At 45.9% G+C, this 19428-nt stretch overlaps 1 protein-coding gene across 1 annotated transcript in view; it reads left to right on the top strand.

Annotated features, from left to right (window-relative positions):
- LOC147726038 (PC-esterase domain-containing protein 1A-like) overlaps nt 1-19428 on the top strand; it is a 207012-nt gene that overhangs the window by 39964 nt on the left and 147620 nt on the right. The window contains exons 2-3 of the mRNA XM_086960152.1: nt 5094-5173; nt 13810-14042. Coding sequence (XP_086816278.1) covers nt 5094-5173; nt 13810-14042 — 313 coding nt within the window. The remainder of the gene's footprint in view (nt 1-5093; nt 5174-13809; nt 14043-19428) is intronic.

Here is a 19428-nt window from a genome sequence, read left to right as displayed (position 1 = left end):
CAACAACCGGCGCGTGGGGTGGGGGAGGGGTCCCTATTCGGGCGCCAAAATAATGTGGTAAATATTTGATTTACCGTCCTAATTTCTATGCAGGTAAGTACTTTAACAAAAATAACTCAATCGGAAAGAAAGAGGCAGAGTCCGTGGTGTTAGAGTTCTTAGGGGTTTATTCCTTAAAAAGGAATGGTCATGGTACCAGATCGGATATCGTGTTCCTGCCACCACTGGGGTGCAGGAAGGGATAGAGCAATGTTTTATTGACAATACATAGCTTATATACTTAAATCATATAATAGAAACCAATACAGTAGGCGTAACAGCTGAGAGAAACAAGATAAGAGCACACACGTGGTAGTGATACGTAATTAGAAGGCGTGAACTAGGCGTGAACATAGAGGCGTGTGCTAGAAACGTCATATGCAAGTGTCACGAGTAGGTGGGTACAAAGCAGAATTTGGCAATGTCAGCAGAAATCTGAGGCCTGGATGCGCGCGCAGCTGCATGACGTGTGATTGACGTGAAACTGGTGGGTGCAGGGGACTTGACATTTACACTGGCGGAAAGAGACAGAAGTCTGGCATGTCAGATCAACTCGTACCTCTATCATATCTGGTATCTGATGTTTAGGAACCATATTATCTAGAAGGAAAAGGTCTCTGGGGCAGAAGCTATTCTATACTGACTGTGAGTGCGTGTATAAGCGTCTAAGTGTCTGCATGAGATGCGAGGGGGCATGGACCTACCATGGTAACGGAGGCTATGAATTACTTGCACGGAGACAGTGAGGCCGGGCCCTTTGCTCTGCAGCCGGGGGAATGTTTACTTAAACTAGTAGGTAGGAATGCATTTTCGAGGAGCGGAACAGATAATTCGAAGGTTGAATTCAGTCTTGGCAGGCAGCAGGCTGAGCTAAGCGCCGTTAGCCGCACAGGGAGTAAGGCAGAGGTCACGGGTACAGAGACAGCCCAGGCTGAGGCGTTCAGAGTTAGAAGGCAGGAAAAGGCTCGATGGCAGAATTCAGGGCCTACTTCGCCAGAGCTGAAAAACGTGTAAAGTACACTACAAAAAGACGTTGGCATAGCATACTTAGGAACGGAATATTCAACCCATTCAGGGTGGGTCTGAAAGAGGACATGTTAACGTTGGACGCAAATGTATTTGCGTCTTCATAGCTGGCACAGGAGGGAAGTTACATGCACTTTAAGCTGGTACATGGAGACGGTGGGGTACACGTTAGGGAACATTACTTGACCATAAAATTTATATTTCCTCACCAGCCTTTGCCCAAACCTGATCTATGTTGACAACCGCCACTGCCATGTACCGTTCTCTCTTCCCAAGAACATATTGTTATAAATTTGACCACTACAATCCCTCCTGATTCCCTCTGCCCTGCCGACCCCAACCTTTCAGCCCCTCACGAGAGTCACTCATTATCCCTGCCCGTGCCCCTTATAGCCTCGTCTTGTCTCGCCCCATGTCTCTGCCCCTATAAGCCTATAAACTACCTCCTCCTGTGCGTGCTTCAGAGTTTTGCCGATTATTAATTCATGCTCTGTCGGGAACGGGCCCACAGGATTGTCTTTTTTTTATAGATTCCTGTGGGGGAGTCTCCATTACTCCGATGTCTGTAAATAGTGGTTGGGGAGTCTTGCATCACAGCTCCCCCAGAGCTCTGAAGCAAGACAGACTGCTTCAAGCAAAACCCCCAGGGCAAAACATGAGATCTTCCTCCGGCCCCTCCCAGCTCCAAAAAGTAGGACCGCCATGGGCCAGCTCGCCCTGCCCTGCACTTTGTAGCCGAAGACGCCCAAAGGGGTTCACTTACTCCTGCAAGAAAGCTTCTTTCTCGTCCTATTCAGCCCTGCTCCGTTAAGCGCAAGACATTTCGCAGTGCAAACACTGCCAAGGGAGAGGATGTGTTGCTACGGCCATTGGTGCCCACTTTTGAACTGGGGAACCGGGAGAGTCTCGGCGCCGGGTCACCTTCCTGTGACTGTGGGCAAATCACTTCATATCCACATGCTAAAAAAAATGACAGTCTCCTTGTGTAATGTATCGGGACAAATTAATAGTTCAAATCTTACGACAATCTTTACTGGTTTCATAAGCAGGGATACCTCTGCATTATTCACCGACTCCCATCTAGAAGTCGCTTGAAGACTTCACTGACTGGGAGGGGCTGAATCTTACTGAATTGTACTCACACCTGGGAGCCCCTGCCAGCAGTCACCACTCTGACCTTTGTTTGCATCTGGTACCCCTGTGCCAGCTCCACCCCTCGCAAACCACTCAATGTAGCCAGACTTGTGAGATGAAAACAGAAGCAGTGCCAAATGCACATTTACATCCAGGAAGTGGCTGTGCGTAATTAATGAGCAACAGGGCTCCTGGCGTGTAAACACCTATATGCAAATGATTTGACAGGAAGCAGGAGGGGTATAGTGTGGGGGAAATAGCACGATAGCAGAGGGACGCTTGGAGAGCAGGATTGCATCGTGCCACGCTCAGCACAAGCGGCGGACAATGGATAGGGTGTCTCCTGATCTGTACGGTGCATAACACACCAACCAAGAACCGACGATACTGGGAGAAATCTGGTGGCAGGCAGCCGACCTCGCTTAAGGTAAAAACCTTGAGACTGAGCAACGCTAGCTGTTTCTACACTGCACACAACTCAGATGTGTATTGTTAGACTCAGCCCCTCCCCTTGACCTGTTAGCCTCTTCAGCGCGGGGCGAATTTTCGCGCTGTGCTGAAGATTCGAAAAACGGGTGTGGTCATGACGGAACGGTTCCGTCATCAGCACAGCCCAACCGACGCTGATGACGGAACCGTTCCGTCATAAGCATCGAAGGGGTTAAGCATCTTTCTCTCGGTGAAGAGGACGGCAGGTCATCTAATGTCCCGAGGGGAGTCTGTACACACCTGTTGTCCGAAGGGTGGGGGCCCTGGAAAGGCAACAGCGGTATGATAATGCACGTCTCATTGTAAGGAGGGCCGCTTCACCAGCATTTGGACTGAGGCAAAAAGCTGGATCGATCTGATCGGACTCGGTGTACTGAATAAGGTTAGAAATCTGGGCTCATTAAAAAAAAAAAAAAAAAAAAAAAAAATCATTTGCAATGCAAAAGGTCTCGCAGTTATGTGAGTTTAAGCTATTGGCATTGTAAATCACAATGCCTTTTATTTATGTTTTTAAAAACCAAAACACAAATACTAGTTCTAATAGCTCAAACTTGCGTAAATACGACACCTATTGCATTGCAAGTGCAATAGGTCTCACGTTTGCGAAAGTTTAAGCTATTGCATTGTAAATGACGAAGCCATTTATTTCTGTCTTCTAAACCAACACATAAATAAAAGGTTTGTCATTTACAATGCCAATAGCTCAAACGTTTGCAAATGCGAGACCTATTACATTGCAAATGCTTGTTTCCAGGCTATCCTGGGACTCTTTGTCGCCCATATAAAGGTACCTATTTTGCCTTGTAGCTTGGCTATATCCTCTATCTTAAATAGTAATGGGATTGAATTGTATAAGAAAGTGATTTTCAAAAAATTATAATTTTCAGAAGGTTGACCCTCCCATAGATGTTTAAACGGAGGTTGGCCCATCGAGTAAGTAAACTGGCAACCTCTTTAGAGATCCTCCTCCAATTCACTTTTGGCATATCCTCCAGATTCTGTGCTAACTGGGCCCCTAAATACCTAATTTGACTCTTTTTTTTTTTTTTTTCCCCCTGATATCGTTTTACTTGATTCCACTCCATTATTTCTGTGTTCTCTTTATTAATTGTATATCCTGAGACCTCGCCAAATTTTTCTGCCATCTCAAATAACCGAGGTATGGTCTCTGTTGGATTTATTGTATAAAGGAGCAGATCGTCTGCATAGAGAGCAGTTTTAAGTTCTAAATCTTCTATCTTAAAGGGTTGAATAACAGAATCCATCCTAAGCCAGCTGACAAAAGGCTCAATTTAAAGATTGAATAAAAGCGGTGACACAAGCACCCCTGCCTTGTGCCCCTCGATGTTAAGCCAGTCTGTCAGCACTCCATTTACCAAGACCTTCGCTTTAGGACAAGAGTACACTCTCCTCATCGCTTGAACAAAGTTATTTGGGGAAACCGAAGATTTTTGAAGTTCCTTAAAGATATGTCTAACTTGATCGAATGCTTTAGCAGCATCTATTGCAAGAGGTGCCTTATTGGCTTCAGCCATGTCTATGGCCCCCATTACCTGGATAGTTAGCTCATTTAACTGCCTCCAAGGTATAAAACCCCTCTGGTCTAAGTGGACTACCTCCTTTATAACCTTTACCACTCTCACCGCCAATATGCCTGTAAAAAGCTTACAATCCAAATTTATTAAAGATATAGGTCTATAGGACTTTATCAACTGTAGGTCCTTATTTGGTTTTAGTATTAGTGTAACTAGCTTCTGCCCATGAGTCTGGTGTATTATCTCCCTTTATATAGATTTTGTTAAACATGTTTTTAAAGTTGATATTTAACTATCTAAAACCCTGCGTAAAACTCGCTAGGAAACCCATCTGGACCGCAGCCTGTTTTATATGAACAATACTTGTCTTTATGCTTTCGTATAGTGTAGTAATAATCTATCCAGCAATCTGTTGGTTTTAACATATGCTGTTCACAATAATAGTTGTCTTCCTGACATAATCCTAACTTTTCCTAATAAACTTTTCCCAATGATGAATCCATCATACCTACTGCTTTGAGCTTTATCACTATTACCAACTAGAGTGCACTGTATCAGCATAATCTGTGTAATTTGAGCGTTTCTTTTTTAAAGTTCAACTTCTGCCAATTCAAATTAAGTAGAGCGAGAAAGATCCTTCAACCTGCTAGAGGAGCCACAGCTCCTCTCAGGGGTGCTTTTTAAAGCATTTTCTCTGTTAATCACATGGGGTTCATAGACAAGTCAAGTCTTGCAGAATTTATATTAATTTTCCCCAGGAAGAGTTAGTCTTACTGTTTTTAATGTTTCTCACCTGACATATTTAGCATAAGTGATAATTTGAAATCATTGTGCTGCTTTATAATTACCAACTATATATATTTTTTTTAGTTCAACGATCTGTTTATAAAGATCTGGTGTTGCTTTTGCAGAAGGATATTTATCTGTCGAGCTCACAGCTGAAATCGAAGGTAAAGTGCTTTCCTTGTTAGTATCTAGTTTCCATTTCATATTGTATGAACAGAGTACTGACACCAACATTGGTTTTCTTTAGTAACCTGAAAAGTTGATGCAGAAATTAATTCTCAAACCATGTGTCTAATAAGAGGGCTGAGCATAGATGGAAAATAATTATTCAGTAAAACTGGCACAAATTCATTACAATTAGTTTATTTTCCACATTTTACTCCTTTTTGTACACTGACTAGATTCTAGTGAAAACCTGATTGTCTCCTGTGATGTAAGGCGGAGCTGTTTTTGGTAACCTGTATGGTCTAAATATGAACAGTTGTTTTTGGGTTGTTGCTAACCCTTGCTAACACTTCACCTGCTGTGTAGTTCCTATTAACCTACAAAGGATTTACGCTCAACATAGACTGTGGGATTGGTGTCTAGACTGATTCCAGGCACCCCCACTGGGTGTGTTCAGCTGTATACCAGCTAGCTCACAGTGCCACTGTAAACTCCTCTTACCAAGGAGAGAATGTGGAAACAGTACAGTACTTTTCACTCAGTCACTCGTGCTCACTTTATCTCCGAGAGATGTACAGAATAAACAGTGGGGGTGTTTTTAAAAATCATTGAACCAGTGGCATTCTAGTGTAAAATAGGTGTGCTGAAACCACCATTAGACAGAAACCAATATAAATGATTATAAGCACCAACAGAGTAAAAGGATAGTAGATCCCTACCATAGTGCTAAAACAACGAATACAGGCAGTATATATAAATACATGACCGGAATAATGCATACTCCTACGATGCAACCCTAACTAGATGTACCAACGTGAACCTAGCATTTATGAAGGTAATGAGCCGAAAATCTCCCTAAGATAAAGCCAACCCCATTACCTCAAGTGAGAGACATTGGGACCCAGTTTTGGTCTCGAGATGGAAAGCCCGGAAGGGATGTCGGACCACTGTGAGCTGGAGTGTCTGCATGCAGGCACGTCGGTGTGTTAGGATGGAAGTCCTTTTTCTCCTCTCCCGCATCAGCAAAGATATGGTGTTGACATACAGCAAGGTAGACCCCCCTGAGGGTACTACTTTGGTGTCATGTCGGTCTAGGATGACAGAAGGAATGACCTTTCTACATAGTTACTATGCAAGAGATGTTGTCCTGCTGAGATTCCAAGAATCTTCATTCATAAATGTCATTTGAGCAGTACCGTAACTAGGAAAAAGGTCAGTACGGAGAACTGTTATGTAGTGTAATTGCCGGGGAGATATAGGTGAAGGGTCTAGTTACTACCTGAGCCTATATCGGAGTACCTGTATGAAACATTACACCCACTCCTCCTCTGACAGGACACCCTACAAAAAAATAATCATGTAGTTCTAGAATACCCAAACCACTAATAAGTCCATAAAAAGGGCCATTAAAACAAGTAAGAAATGCTAACATTGTAACATAAGCGGTAGAAGTCTATTATAATATGTTCGTATAAATTGTTCGAACAACTGTGCCTGAAACCCATGCTGTTCAGCAACAGAAGCAAAACTTTTTTTTTGTTTTAAAATTTCAAATTTGGTTGTTTTGAAAAAGGGACACATTTTTCCCAGCGCACGTGGAGCCAAATGTTTGTCCTGTTTGGGAGACGCAACATCACTGTTTGCAATCATAATCGACGCTCCATCAAACACCTCACAGATCAGGTAAATCGAGCACAGATTATCTAATGTATTGCCTACAGACTATGCTGGGGAATCCTGTTTGACATCCAAGGCCTACGTACTTGTAGAGGAGCCAGTCTCCATTCCAACAGGAGCTGAAGCATCCTGTGGTGGCTCTAAGAACACAAACATCAACATGGGAATACGCTGACTACTCAGTAGTACATGGGCCGTTATCGGGTTCCAATTAAGCATCCACATCTGGTGGCACAATCGATGGAAGTGTTTGAGATCCAACACACATTGTTGTCCGCAGACAGAAGCATCGGAGGGCAAGCAAAACAGTCAATCCAGACTGGTTGAAACAATAGGAACCAAGTTTCGCTTAGGTCTCGAAGGCGAGGTGTGTCCAGATGGAGTACCATGCGATCGTGTATTGGCACTTCAAGAGCGTTTTTTCCATCTCCTTGGTGACTGGAACATCCATTGTGTAGTAGAAAAATGACAACCCGGATTCCTGCTAAAAGTAACAGGATCAGCGGAAGGCCTCCAAAAATGCTCCCAAATATGGAGTGGATGAAGTTGGGAATAACTTCAAAGACTGTCTGAAAGGTGCTTAGCAGTCCAGAACCCATGGTCTTAAATAAGTGTACTGTACCCTTCGTATCGGACATGTTTAAGATGCGTTGTACCATTTCGGTGAAATGGAAAGTGCAGTTTGTTAATATTAGTGCCTGTATCTCAGCTGAGGACCGTGCGACCTGAAGTTCAAAAGTCTCTTGAATGAAGGTTAAGGGCACTCTTTTCTGTAAAAGCATGGCTATCATTCAGCTCAGAGTTTCAAACCGTGTAAAGGAAACATTCAACAAAGGCCATAAGGGGTCCTCCCTGACTGTGTGGGTCGGTGGCAATACTTGCATACATCAACAAAGGCCATAAGGGGGCCTCCCTGACTGTGTGGGTCGGTGGCAACAATACTTGCATACATCAACAAAGGCCATAAGGGGGCCTTCCTGACTGTGTGGGTCAGTGGCAACAATACTTGCATACAACAAGTAACCTTGGAACCTACAGGGCAAGATTTGTGATGCCCGGAAGCATCCTACAGCAACCTTGATTATTCAGCATCAAGTAACTCCCATTCGAGAGCAACCTGAATACCAGATTAATCATGGCAGCCGAGGACACTTTCAAATGACAGGGCAAGTTTGCAACTGAACCATTACAGGCTCTGTAAAGCATGATATTCTGGCAAATGAAGGATCCACTTAGAGATCTCGCCATTTGTACCGCATAAACACTTCCATGTCCTCACATCAAAATCTGTATGGCAATACCCAAGATTCCTTTATGAATTCCTTACCCATCGCCTCATATCTGCCTGCCTGTTCTTTGCAATATTGAAACTAGTCGTGAATTGGAATGTTACATGGCCATGAATTGACCATTCCGTGGATGGCGACTCCGCCACCTTGAAAGGTAATTGGTCCAGTGTTTCAATACGCAGCATTGTACATTTTGTTCCTCTTTGTGCTGTTATCTGCTTCTTAGTTAATTTGTATGCGTACTGTTGATAAATCACCAGGGCACATAACCTGACCGCAGTGATTGTAGCGTCCAGTTTAACAACATAATAGAACTTAATTGAGACTGGCCATGCTCTAGTATGGACAAATCCTGTTCTAGTATATCAACAGCAGAAGATGCAATAGTGCCATGTTAATGTAGTCATACCATTATCAACTACCGCCAAGGCTTTTCTAGGTTAATTATATCAGTTTCACTGTGTCCCTCCGCTGCTTTCTGTTAAGAGATTTTCCAGATTTCATTATAACCAGCGTATAAAACGTTGCTGACAACACAAAAATGGGAATCTGGGCATAAATGCCTGCACAGGTCCCAAAATTACTTCGCTAGTAACGTGAAAAAAAGGTGCGAACACGGGTTGGGGGCAAAATTCCCTATACCCCCAAAATTGAGAAGCGGATCAAGACCGGCTTACACAAAACCAAATATACAAGATAGCCCAGCACACTTTTAAACATGAAATATAGCAATGATGTAATAATCTAAGAACAAAGCTTGTTCCAAAGAGGAGTCGATCTTGTATTCAAATTAATCCTTTATTCATTTCTTTAAAAGATTTTTGAAACCGCCAACGCCTTTCGTCCCGTCCAGGGACTTCTTCAGGGCTGATAGTCTATGAGCGCCCCCCCCCCCCTTGATAATGGGTACCTGGCTGGCAGTGTTATTGCATCTGCAAGGTTATATGCGTACATTCCTGCCTGCCTGCATTTGAACACTGTAGTGCGTACATTCATGTGCATGTTGTCTCTCATGCAGACATGTGATGTAAAGCTACTTTCCAACAGGCTAATTCAATGTATGCATAATAAACATTGTATGTCGAGTCATTGGGAGTCATGTCTCCTCTTTAGGACGTTCCGCAGCATGCATACTGTACAAGCGCTACAGAACGGGCTGACAATAAGACACCCTAGCTTCCTCCGACCCCCCCTGCTGTGCAGTCATAGAAATGGATACACAGCCGGAGGGTGATTGGCAAAGTTCCTTCCAGACACGTCCTGACCGCTTCAATGTGCTTACTCATCTTAAGGTCCAATACTTTTCATTTCCAAGTACGTTGATCCCACTCTATTTGGTTGTGTAGCCTCCTCATTTTCACCCATTACTTTCCTCCCCACCTTACTCATCTTTCCCCTCTAGCTCTTCCTTCCCCTCACCTATATCTAAACACCTTCTCTCTATAACTCGACCTTGCTGTAACACTCATTCACTCTTTCTCATTCTTTCTCTCTTCACTCTACCTCTCACTTATGTACGGAAATATCTGTTTCTCTATATAAGATCTCTCTTTCGCTGTCTTTCACTTTCACACCCATGCACTCTCTCTCGCATATGTAAAAAAAAAATCCATTACAGCACCAATAGCTGTAACAGAAAATATGAGACCAATTTCATTGCAAATGCTTGTTCCATTTCTAGCAGGTAAGGAGCCCTCATGAATTAAGCCAGTGTGTGTAATGATTTGTATTTGTTGTAATGTAATCTGCTAATACATATCCCTCAACCTGTCTGTATTTAGGCCCAAATCCAAGGCCAATGTTTAAGAGCTTGTTTTTTTGGAACGGAGGACCACTTTTTCCCCCAGAGTATATTGATTATGGAAAGCCAACGCGAACCTATTCCACAATCCATATGTTGGAATACGTTGCATGTGTTATGGTGGGACGTTGGACCAATCGTCTAGCATACCTCACCTGACCTCGTCAGACGGTTGCTCCACCAGCCACGTGGCTCCTCCTGATTACACCCAGTCTCCCTGCTCCCACTGCCCGCTCGCCGCCACCCTGAGGCCGTGACTCCGTTTTTTTATCTGTTCCTTCCCTGTGCCAGCAGTGTTGTTCTCCGCTCGTGTGGTTCCCCTGATTGCTGTTTCTTTCCCCCTGTGTGGTGACCCTGATAATAATTTTCGCTTTTTCTGCCCTTTCCCGCTTTCCAGCCGTTACACCCCGCTTCCCGCTCCCAGCTGCTGCTCCCCTGCGCCCCGCCCCCTCTCCCTTCTAGACCCTCTCCCCTTCCCATTCGCCACCCCACTCCCGCCTCCCAACTGCTCCTCTCTCCCTCCTCCCTCCCACTCTGGCCAGAGTCCGCACGTACGCGCAGCGGGCTCGCCGATTGTGCGCCAAAGGCTAGCCCGTCCGCGCCCAGCGGCAGGAACCCTGGATCACGACGATGTCAACGCACCCGACGAACATACAACGCTGTCACCCTCCGCGAACGCAACACCAGCCGGAACCCCGCCTGCTACCTGGCCAACCCGAAGCGCACCCACGGACCCTTCACCTGCTAAGATTGTAAATTCACCTGCATCCACCCCGGGCCAGCACCCACCAAGCATACCACCAGCAAGAATCGCCTCAAGTGCATCCTGCTCAACACCCGCTCCGTCCACAGGCACGCAGTCGAACTCTGGAACCTCCTAGACACAACAGCACCGGACGTCGCCTTCCTCACGGAAACCTGGATGAACACCTCCTCAGCCCCCGACATCGCCATAGCCATCCCGGACGGATACAAGATCACCCGGATGGATCGCGTCAACCAAACAGGAGGGGGGCATCGCCATTGTCCACAGAAACATCATCCGAATCACGACCAACTCGGAAGACACCCTCACAGCCGCCGAACACCTACACTTCCAGATACACACCGACCCCAGGACCACCCTCAGAGGCACCCTAATCTACAGACCCCCGGGACCACGCACTCAATTCAGCGAAACCATCGCACACTTCATAAGCCCGCATGCCCTCACCTCCCCAGACTGCATCCTCCTAGGAGACCTCAACTTCCACCTGGAGAACAACAATGACCGCAACACCACCACCCTGCTGGACAACATCGCCAACCTCTGACTCGAGCAACTGGTAAACACCCCCACCCACTATGCCGGCCACACGCTTGACCCTGTCTTCTCCTCCAGCAAGCACATCTCCCTCAGCCACTCCACTGGACTCCACTGGACATACCACAGCTGCGTCCACTTCTCCTTCAAGAAAACTACGACCCACCACCACCCACAACAGGCCCCCCACAGAAGCTGGAGCAAAATCACCGCCGACCAACTCACCACCTCAGTCAGCCAGAACCCTCCCACCATCACGACAGACCCCAACGAAGCAGCCCGCAACCTCGCACAATGGCTCACCGACTGCGCCGACGAACTCGCACCACCGAAGAAACCACCCAGCAGACCCCACAGCAAAAAAGCCTCATGGTTCACGGACGACCTCATAAACTCTAAGAAAACCTGCCGCCTGGTGCCAGGACCAAACAACAGAGAACATGGCAGCCCTCAAGAACGCCACCCGCAAGCACCACCAACTGATCCGCACCACCAAGAGAACTACGTACAAACAGCGCCTGGACAACAACACCCACAACAGCAAGGAACTCTTCAGCATCTTTAAAGAGCTCTCCAACCCCAGCGCCTGCAACAACGACATCACACCCTCGCAAAACCTCTGCAACTCACTCGCCTCGTTCTTTCACCGCAAGATCGACGTACACGACTGCTTCGGCGCACAGACCAACCACCCGACCATCGAACCAGCGCACCCAACAGCCACCCTCTGCACCTGGAACCCGGTCAGCACCAAAGACACCGCCCGCATGATGAGCACCATCCACTCCGGCTTCCCCACCGACCCATGCCCACACCACATCTTTAAAAAAGCCGACTCCATCGCACCCCAACTCCGCGATGTATCAACAGCTCCTTCGCATCAGCCTCATTCCCGGAGCGCTGGAAGCACGCTGAACTCCGCGCCCTCCTGAAAAAACCCACCGCGGACCCCACTGACCTCAATAACTTTCGACCCATCTCGCTCCTCGCGTTTCCCGCCAAAGTCATCGAGAAGACTGCCAACCAACAACTCTCCGCCTTCCTCGAGACTAACGGATCCCTCGACCCGTCACAGTCCGGATTCCGAGCAAACCACAGCACCGAGACCGCCCTCATCGCAGCCACCGACGACATCCGGTCCATGCTAGACAACGGGGAAACCACCGCACTCAACCTCCTGGATCTCTCAGCAGCCTTCAACACGGTATGCCACTGCACCCTGATACGACGCCTCAGCGACACCGGAATTCAAGGTGCGGCCTTGGAATGGATCATCTCGTTCCTCGCCGGTAGAACCCAGAGAGTCCGCCTCCCCCCGTTCCTGTCCGCGGCTACCGAAGTAATCTGCGGCGTCCCACAAGGATCCTCGCTCAGCCCCACCCTCTTCAACGTCTACATGAGCCCCCTTGCGGCCATCGCACGGAAACACAACCTCAACATAATCTCCTACGCCGACGGCACAGCTGATCCTCTCCCTCACCAACAACCCGGACACCGCCAGAGCCAGACTCCAGGAAGGAATGAAGGACGTCGCGGAATGGATGAAGCTCAGCCGCCTGAAACTGAATTCAGACAAGACGGAAGTCCTCATCCTGGGACCATCCCCCTCGGCCTGGAACGACTCCTGGTGGCCACCTGCCCTGGGCACCGCCCCCAAACCCACAGACCACGCACGCAACCTGGGCTTCATCTTGGACTTCTCCCTCACGATGACCAAGCAAGTCAACGCCGTCTCATCGTCCTGCTTAAACACCCTGCGAATGCTCCGTAAAATCTTCCAATGGATCCCCACCGCAACCAGGAAGACTGTCACCCAGGCCCTAGTCACCAGTCGGCTAGACTGCGGAAACACCCTCTACGCGGGAACCACAGTAAAGCTCCAGAATAGATCTCCGCGCATACAGAACGCCTCGGCAAGACTCATCCTGGACGTCCCCCGCCACAGCCATATCTTCGCCCATCTGAAGAATCTGCACTGGCTCCCCATCAGCAAGAGAATCTCATTCAGACTCCTCACCCACGCACACAAGGCTCTCCACGACGCAGGCCCCAGGTACCTCAACAACCGCTTTGCTTTCTACACACCAACCTGCCAGCTCCGCTCCGCCAGCCTCGCCCTTGCCACCGTCCCACGTGTCCACAAAGCGACCGCCGGAGAAAGATCCGTCTCCTACCTGGCAGCCAAGCCATGGAACTCCCTCCCCACCCACCTCTGGCTGACACAGGACCATCTCGCCTTCAGGAAGCAACTCAAGACCTGGCTGTTCGAGCAGTAGCAACCACCCCCAGTGCCTTGAGACCCTAACGGGTGAGTAGCGCGCTATGCAAATTCCCTGATTGATACTCCATCCAGTGTTTGAACCATTGTCCAGGTCATTGCTGGTAACTAGCATCACTGCCTCCAGAGATGAGGGGGAAGAAACTGATCGTAAAGGTGAGGATTTGTACAAAATCCTTTTTTTAGAGATTTGGGTCAGTCTATAGAAGTCCTAAAGCCACTTTTACAGATTTGAACCAGCAATTTTGTGATCCCGGACTCTCCAGTGTTTGTTTTCCTTTCTGCAGGGTGAGCTTTCCTTCGAACGTGACTTTCTGGTGGAAGGCGGAAGGCTTGGTGAACTTAACAATGGTACGAAATACCGGGAGGTGCGCCAGTACCGGACTGATCACCACCTTGTGCGCTTCTATTTCTTGACCCGGGTTTACTCTGATTACCTGGAGAGCATTCTGGCAGACTTTCGGACCGGACCGCAGCCAGATGTCCTAATCATCAATTCCTGTGTCTGGGATGTTTCAAGGTAAAGTGGGCAGTGGAATGGTGTTTGTCTGAATATAAATGTATCCTGAAAATATGAATTGCACCATTGTGCATAAAGATTTTAGAAGAGTGACAAAGTATTGTTAGACTTCTATGAAGCTAGAGGTGGAAATGGGATTGTGTACAACTTTTTCAGCCTTTTATATTTCCTCGGTATATTTCATTTGAAATGTGAACGTATTCATTGATTATTTAGACCGTGGTTCTTTTTTAGCAACATCTACCATTTGGTAGTCCTGTAGCAAAAGATCCTGCTGTGTAGGAGTGGTATTTTATGGCTGCCACGTGTTAGGCTCTATTCTTGATATAAGATCAGGATTCCTACGTGGAGGGGTTCTGGAAGCTTAGGGACGACAGTTACAAGATACTGGGAGAAGCAGACTTTGCTTCCTCTCCATCCTGTTGGAAATAGATAGGAAGTTATACACTTATCTGGCTGCTATAACTTCTTTTCACTGGCAACGAGGTGCCAACAGGACAGCCACGCGTGCAGTCTCCAGTTTCGAGTCGGCAAAGCAGCGTGAGAAACTATTACTACTACTACTACTACTGCTACTACTGCTGCTGTGTCCGGCCTGGAGACCCTTTTTCAAGTCGTTTATCTTCGATGGTATCTTCAAATCTTAATTACTGCCCGTAAATCCACTGGCATTTGGCAGCATAATTGGCAAGGTACGTGTTCAAACGAAGTTGTTTAGCGCTCGCGATCCCATACTACGCGCTCCGCTCAAGACACTCATTGCCTGACACTGCCTAAACTGACTGCACGACGTCATCACGTCATCCTGTGCGTGCCTCTATTTTAAATAAGGAACAATTTATCCAGTAATCAGGCATTGTTTGACTGTTTCCTCAAACAATGACCTCACCTGAGCCTTGCTGCATGCTAGCCCTGTCGGGGGCATTGCGTGTGGGGGGGCTTGCATTCTCTGTTGGGCAGGCTGCCCCGTGTTGTTGTCTGTGTTATGTCTGACTGTGGGCCATACAAATCAGCCACGTTCTCAAGATCTTGTACCAGGAACTAGTGACATGGAACAGGGGGGGTTTACCGAATTTTCTACACCTTCTGTTTCCCCAGGGGGTGATAGTGCTGTCTTGACTAGTGTAGTCAATCAATTATGTAAGCTAATTGAGGGCATGCAACTCAAGATTGAAGTTCTCACTACCACAGTAAATAAAGTTATATCTGGCAATGGTATATGCCCTAATTGCTGTTTGGCCATGAAACCACGGGTTGATAAACCGCTAGTTCGGTGTAAGGAGGCAGCCCAAAGCACTATGATTAACGGGGGTAACAGTAGTGTGCAAAGAAAGGCTGGTGTATTATACAGCGATGTGGTTGAAGGAAGTAAGGGGCCTCCGCAAGCTGTGTCTAAGGAAACTCCTGGGTACTTAAATGTAATATCTAGAGAAACATCTGGCGTTCCTAAACCAGGATCGAGTATTAATACATCTGCCCCTACTGTAGGTCGAATTTTCTTGCCACCAGAAGCAAATAATTTAGTGGTTGTTCTCACTGGTGTACCACCGCTGAAAGTTAATACCCACGAATCTACTGCGGATCTATTAAGAAAAGCAAAATATTGGCTCGATTGGAGCCATTTTCCCACTGGTTACAAAGTATCACCTCTTATTATCATGGCAAGACGCATAGCTTGGGTAGGGCCAAATCCAAAGGAAATCTAGGGCGACTGTGTGGTTGTAAATTTTGATAGACGATCTGGCAGGGAAGATATGCAGGACTGCGCACCTTGTGGTTCAGGGGAGCATTAAGGTTTTCCCCCTGGCCTTTTTTTTTATCCACCAAATAAAGAGAAAACTCAGAATTTTGGGACACTTGGGGATAAGACAGGTTTCGGGTGTACCTCTACAAGATTCAGTCAATATGTAAATAACCCAAATAATGGGAGATTACCATCTGGTGCACAACTGACAAGGATTTTAGTAAATGTACAGGGGGGAGGACCCAATCTTTTGATGTCAAGTACAGAGGGACAAAATAATCATAGTGTAAATAGATCACCACCCCCGACTACCCTGGATGAAAATGATTGACTTAAAACAGCTATTTCTAATCAGAGTATTAACCCCGAGAATATTAAGCCCTGTGCACTAAGCAATCAAAATATGTCCATGTTTGGTATCTTGAGCTGGAATATTGCTGGCTTAAGTTCTAAGAAAGATTATCCTAAGTGGCTACAGCTGATTAATTCGTATGATCTGGTGGGGCTTCAGGAGACCTGGGACAGAGAGGGAGAATGGTGGCTGGATGGCTATACATCTTTTTCCCAGCCAGCGGAATTTGCTTCCTCCGGTAGAGCCAAAGGGGGGCTCCTTCTGTTCTGTTCAATTGCCGTGGATGTATAAAAGGGTTGAAGTGGGGACACCCCATTGTTTAGCAGAGAACTGAGGGATCAGAACTCCATTAAACTTTTGGTAGTTAATTTTTATAACTTGGCAGATTGCTCAATTGGAAATGAACATCTGTTAATTTTAAAATACTTTTTAGAGGAGTATAGGGAAAATCAAACCACTTGCCATCCGATTATCCTTTTGGGTGATTTTAATATAGATCCGTGCAGACAGGATTGTCAGGGGAGATTGGATAGTGGTAATTCTACAGTATATGCCGTACCCCACTTTGAGCATAATAGACAGGGGGATGCCTGGAAGAGTTCCAAGCAGTAGTGGATCTCTATGAAGCCAGTACAATTAAATCAATTAACAGGATCCCTACTTTTACAGGCAGAGGCTGTAATACTGTGATTGATTACATTTTCTTGTCCCCCCTCCTGTTGTCCTGTGTTTATTTTTATAGTGCAAAACATTCGCATTTTAGTGATCACAATCCGGTCATTTTGTATGTATGTAATGTAATTTGCACTTGTATAGCGCCTATCACCCAGGGGTCTCTAAGCGCTGTACGAATACCGCTGTGGAACCCTTCCTGGCCTGTTCCTGTGAGGTGTCCACTCCTGGGCACCCCCAAGGTGAAGCCAGGCATCCTAGCGTTGTTAGGGCCGGTGTGGAGATTAAGCAAGCTATTGCCCAGAGTTGCAGAGTGGAACCCATGATTGTAGTAGGCACTGAGGCGAGAATTATCGGGTCTGAGGACATTGAGCCCAAGACCCTGCTGCGACGGGGATTGAACCCTGGTCCTGGGCCAGACCTCTGCCTCGGGTTCTGCCGCTCTAATCGGTGAGCCACACTACTCCACAGTCCATCTCTAGGTGGATTGTGTTGTGTATCCAGCTCTGTTATCAGAAAGCGAATAAGACCTTAGGGGGTAAGCCTAAGGCTCATTCTACCAGGGGCAAAGCAGCTACAACAGCTTTGCTTAGAAATGTTCCCATTGCAGAGCGGCCACTTGGAAGTCGGTCCACACCTTTGCTAGTCATTACTGTCTGGATTCTGATGCCAGAGCAGATGCTCAGGTTGGGCAGGCTTCGCTGCGGAATCTGTTCACACAGTAGTGGTGTTGTCTATTTTTGTCCACCGCCGAGTTGTTTTTTGGATGGTATTGCCATTCTATTCACTACTGTTATGACTATACACCGATATCCCATACTACAGAAGGAATAGTTTCTTACCTGTAACTCCAGTTCTGTAGTAGGGGTATCTCTGTTATAGTTGTAAGCGCCCTCCCTCCTCCCGAGGGAGAAAATGGTACTGTGATGTATGCTACATGCCTTGCTTTATGCACCTTCAAAAAGAACTGAAAGTAAAAGGAGTGGGCTGTGCATGCTGGGATACGGAGGGTCACTAGAGTTCCTTAAAGGCACGGTATCCCTTTTTAAGACACATAATGGCAGCCTATGGAGGCTTGTCTGTCCATCCCTTCCTCTCTATCATTTCAAGGACTTGGTGAGGGGAGGAAAGTTTCTCTAGGGGGGAGACTTGACAGACTGTGTTATTGGTGTAATATCCTTGGCATTTCTAGTTGAAGTACTGGACAGTGTAGCCTTGTAGGTACAGGCTGCATTATTGTCTTTAATTTTCTCTTAAGTGTCTATGCAGGACTGCAATGAAGACCGCTTAAGAGAATATTTTTGATTGCTCCGGTGTCCACGCACATGGGCGGGACTATTTACTAGATTATGACTATAACAGAGATACCCCTACTTCAGAACTGGAGTTGCAGGTAAAAAACTACTCCTTTGGTACTAAAATGAATAGCTTTGTCTATCTAAATGCCATGAAAGAGAGAGGTTTGCCAGCAAAAAAGTGTTTTTTATTGCGAACGCCCACTAATGAGGGACACAGTTATATCTACTGCTGGTAAGAAATATTCAACAGAGATTTTACTTAAGTAGGCTAAGGATAGGGACACTACATTATCTAATTGCATTCCCCGAACAGAAAAGTGGTGCTATAATTTACCAAATTGCCCATGTGATGGAAAATCCACACAATCCATGTTGCATTTTTATAGGGATATTTGGAAATCAGTTTTAAAACCCTTTTTTCTATCCAGTATGCTTTTTAATAATAAATTTGCTTTTACATTTATGTCGTCTGGAAAATGTGAAAATAATGAATACTGTTATCAGATTTGTGCAACTTACAAATAGGAAAAGAATTATTCACATTTGGATATATTTACATATGAAAATTTGGATGACTATCCTTAGTCTTGCTCTTTATCTATTTTGACAAATTGTGGCACCTTGCAGTTTATGTACCGTAATGCACTTTTATGCATTAGCTCTTTACATCTCATGTCTGAATGCACTGATTTTTTAATATTTGCAGTGTATTATTGACTCCAATCTTCCATGTGTATTTTATTATGGAATGTTGCACTTTATGTAATTTATATGTGTCAGTATTTTGTTTTAGCCTGCCTCTTTTCTAGCTGATGAATTTTAAATTGTTAGCTCCTAAAATTTGTAATTATGATATACTGTAGAATTGTTCCTTGATTAGTATGCTTTTATGGTGATACTTGTTGCACCGAATAAAGCTTATTTTGACTTGGACTTTGAATACCTGTGTCACTCTAAAAACCTTTTAGTTAAAATTAAAAAAAATCTGTGAGTGCTCATTTTATTAGTATTAAAAAAGCACACTTACTTTTGAGAGTGGGTTGCCAGATGTAAAAGGGCTTTTGAGTAGGAAATTGTAAATTTTAATACCGGAGTTTTCATCGGAAATGGTTTTTAATCTTATTTCTTTGGTGTACATTTTTTGTAGTTTAAAAAAAACAAACACTTGCCTTAATGGACTAGATGCTTACATTTAGGGGCATGATGCCAGAGGAAAAGTGTTTTTGTGAAGGGATGTTAGATCCGGAGGTCTCTGGTTGGCACAGGTATGCACTTGTGACAAGCAAGGACCCTCGGCTCCACGTCAGGGCAAGTGAACTA

This window comes from Lissotriton vulgaris, chromosome 3_1 (assembly GCF_964263255.1).
Source record: "Lissotriton vulgaris chromosome 3_1, aLisVul1.2, whole genome shotgun sequence".
NCBI lineage: Eukaryota > Metazoa > Chordata > Amphibia > Caudata > Salamandridae > Lissotriton > Lissotriton vulgaris.
The sequence above is the reverse complement of the archived record's forward strand: the minus strand, read 5'-3'. Positions and strand labels throughout refer to the sequence as shown.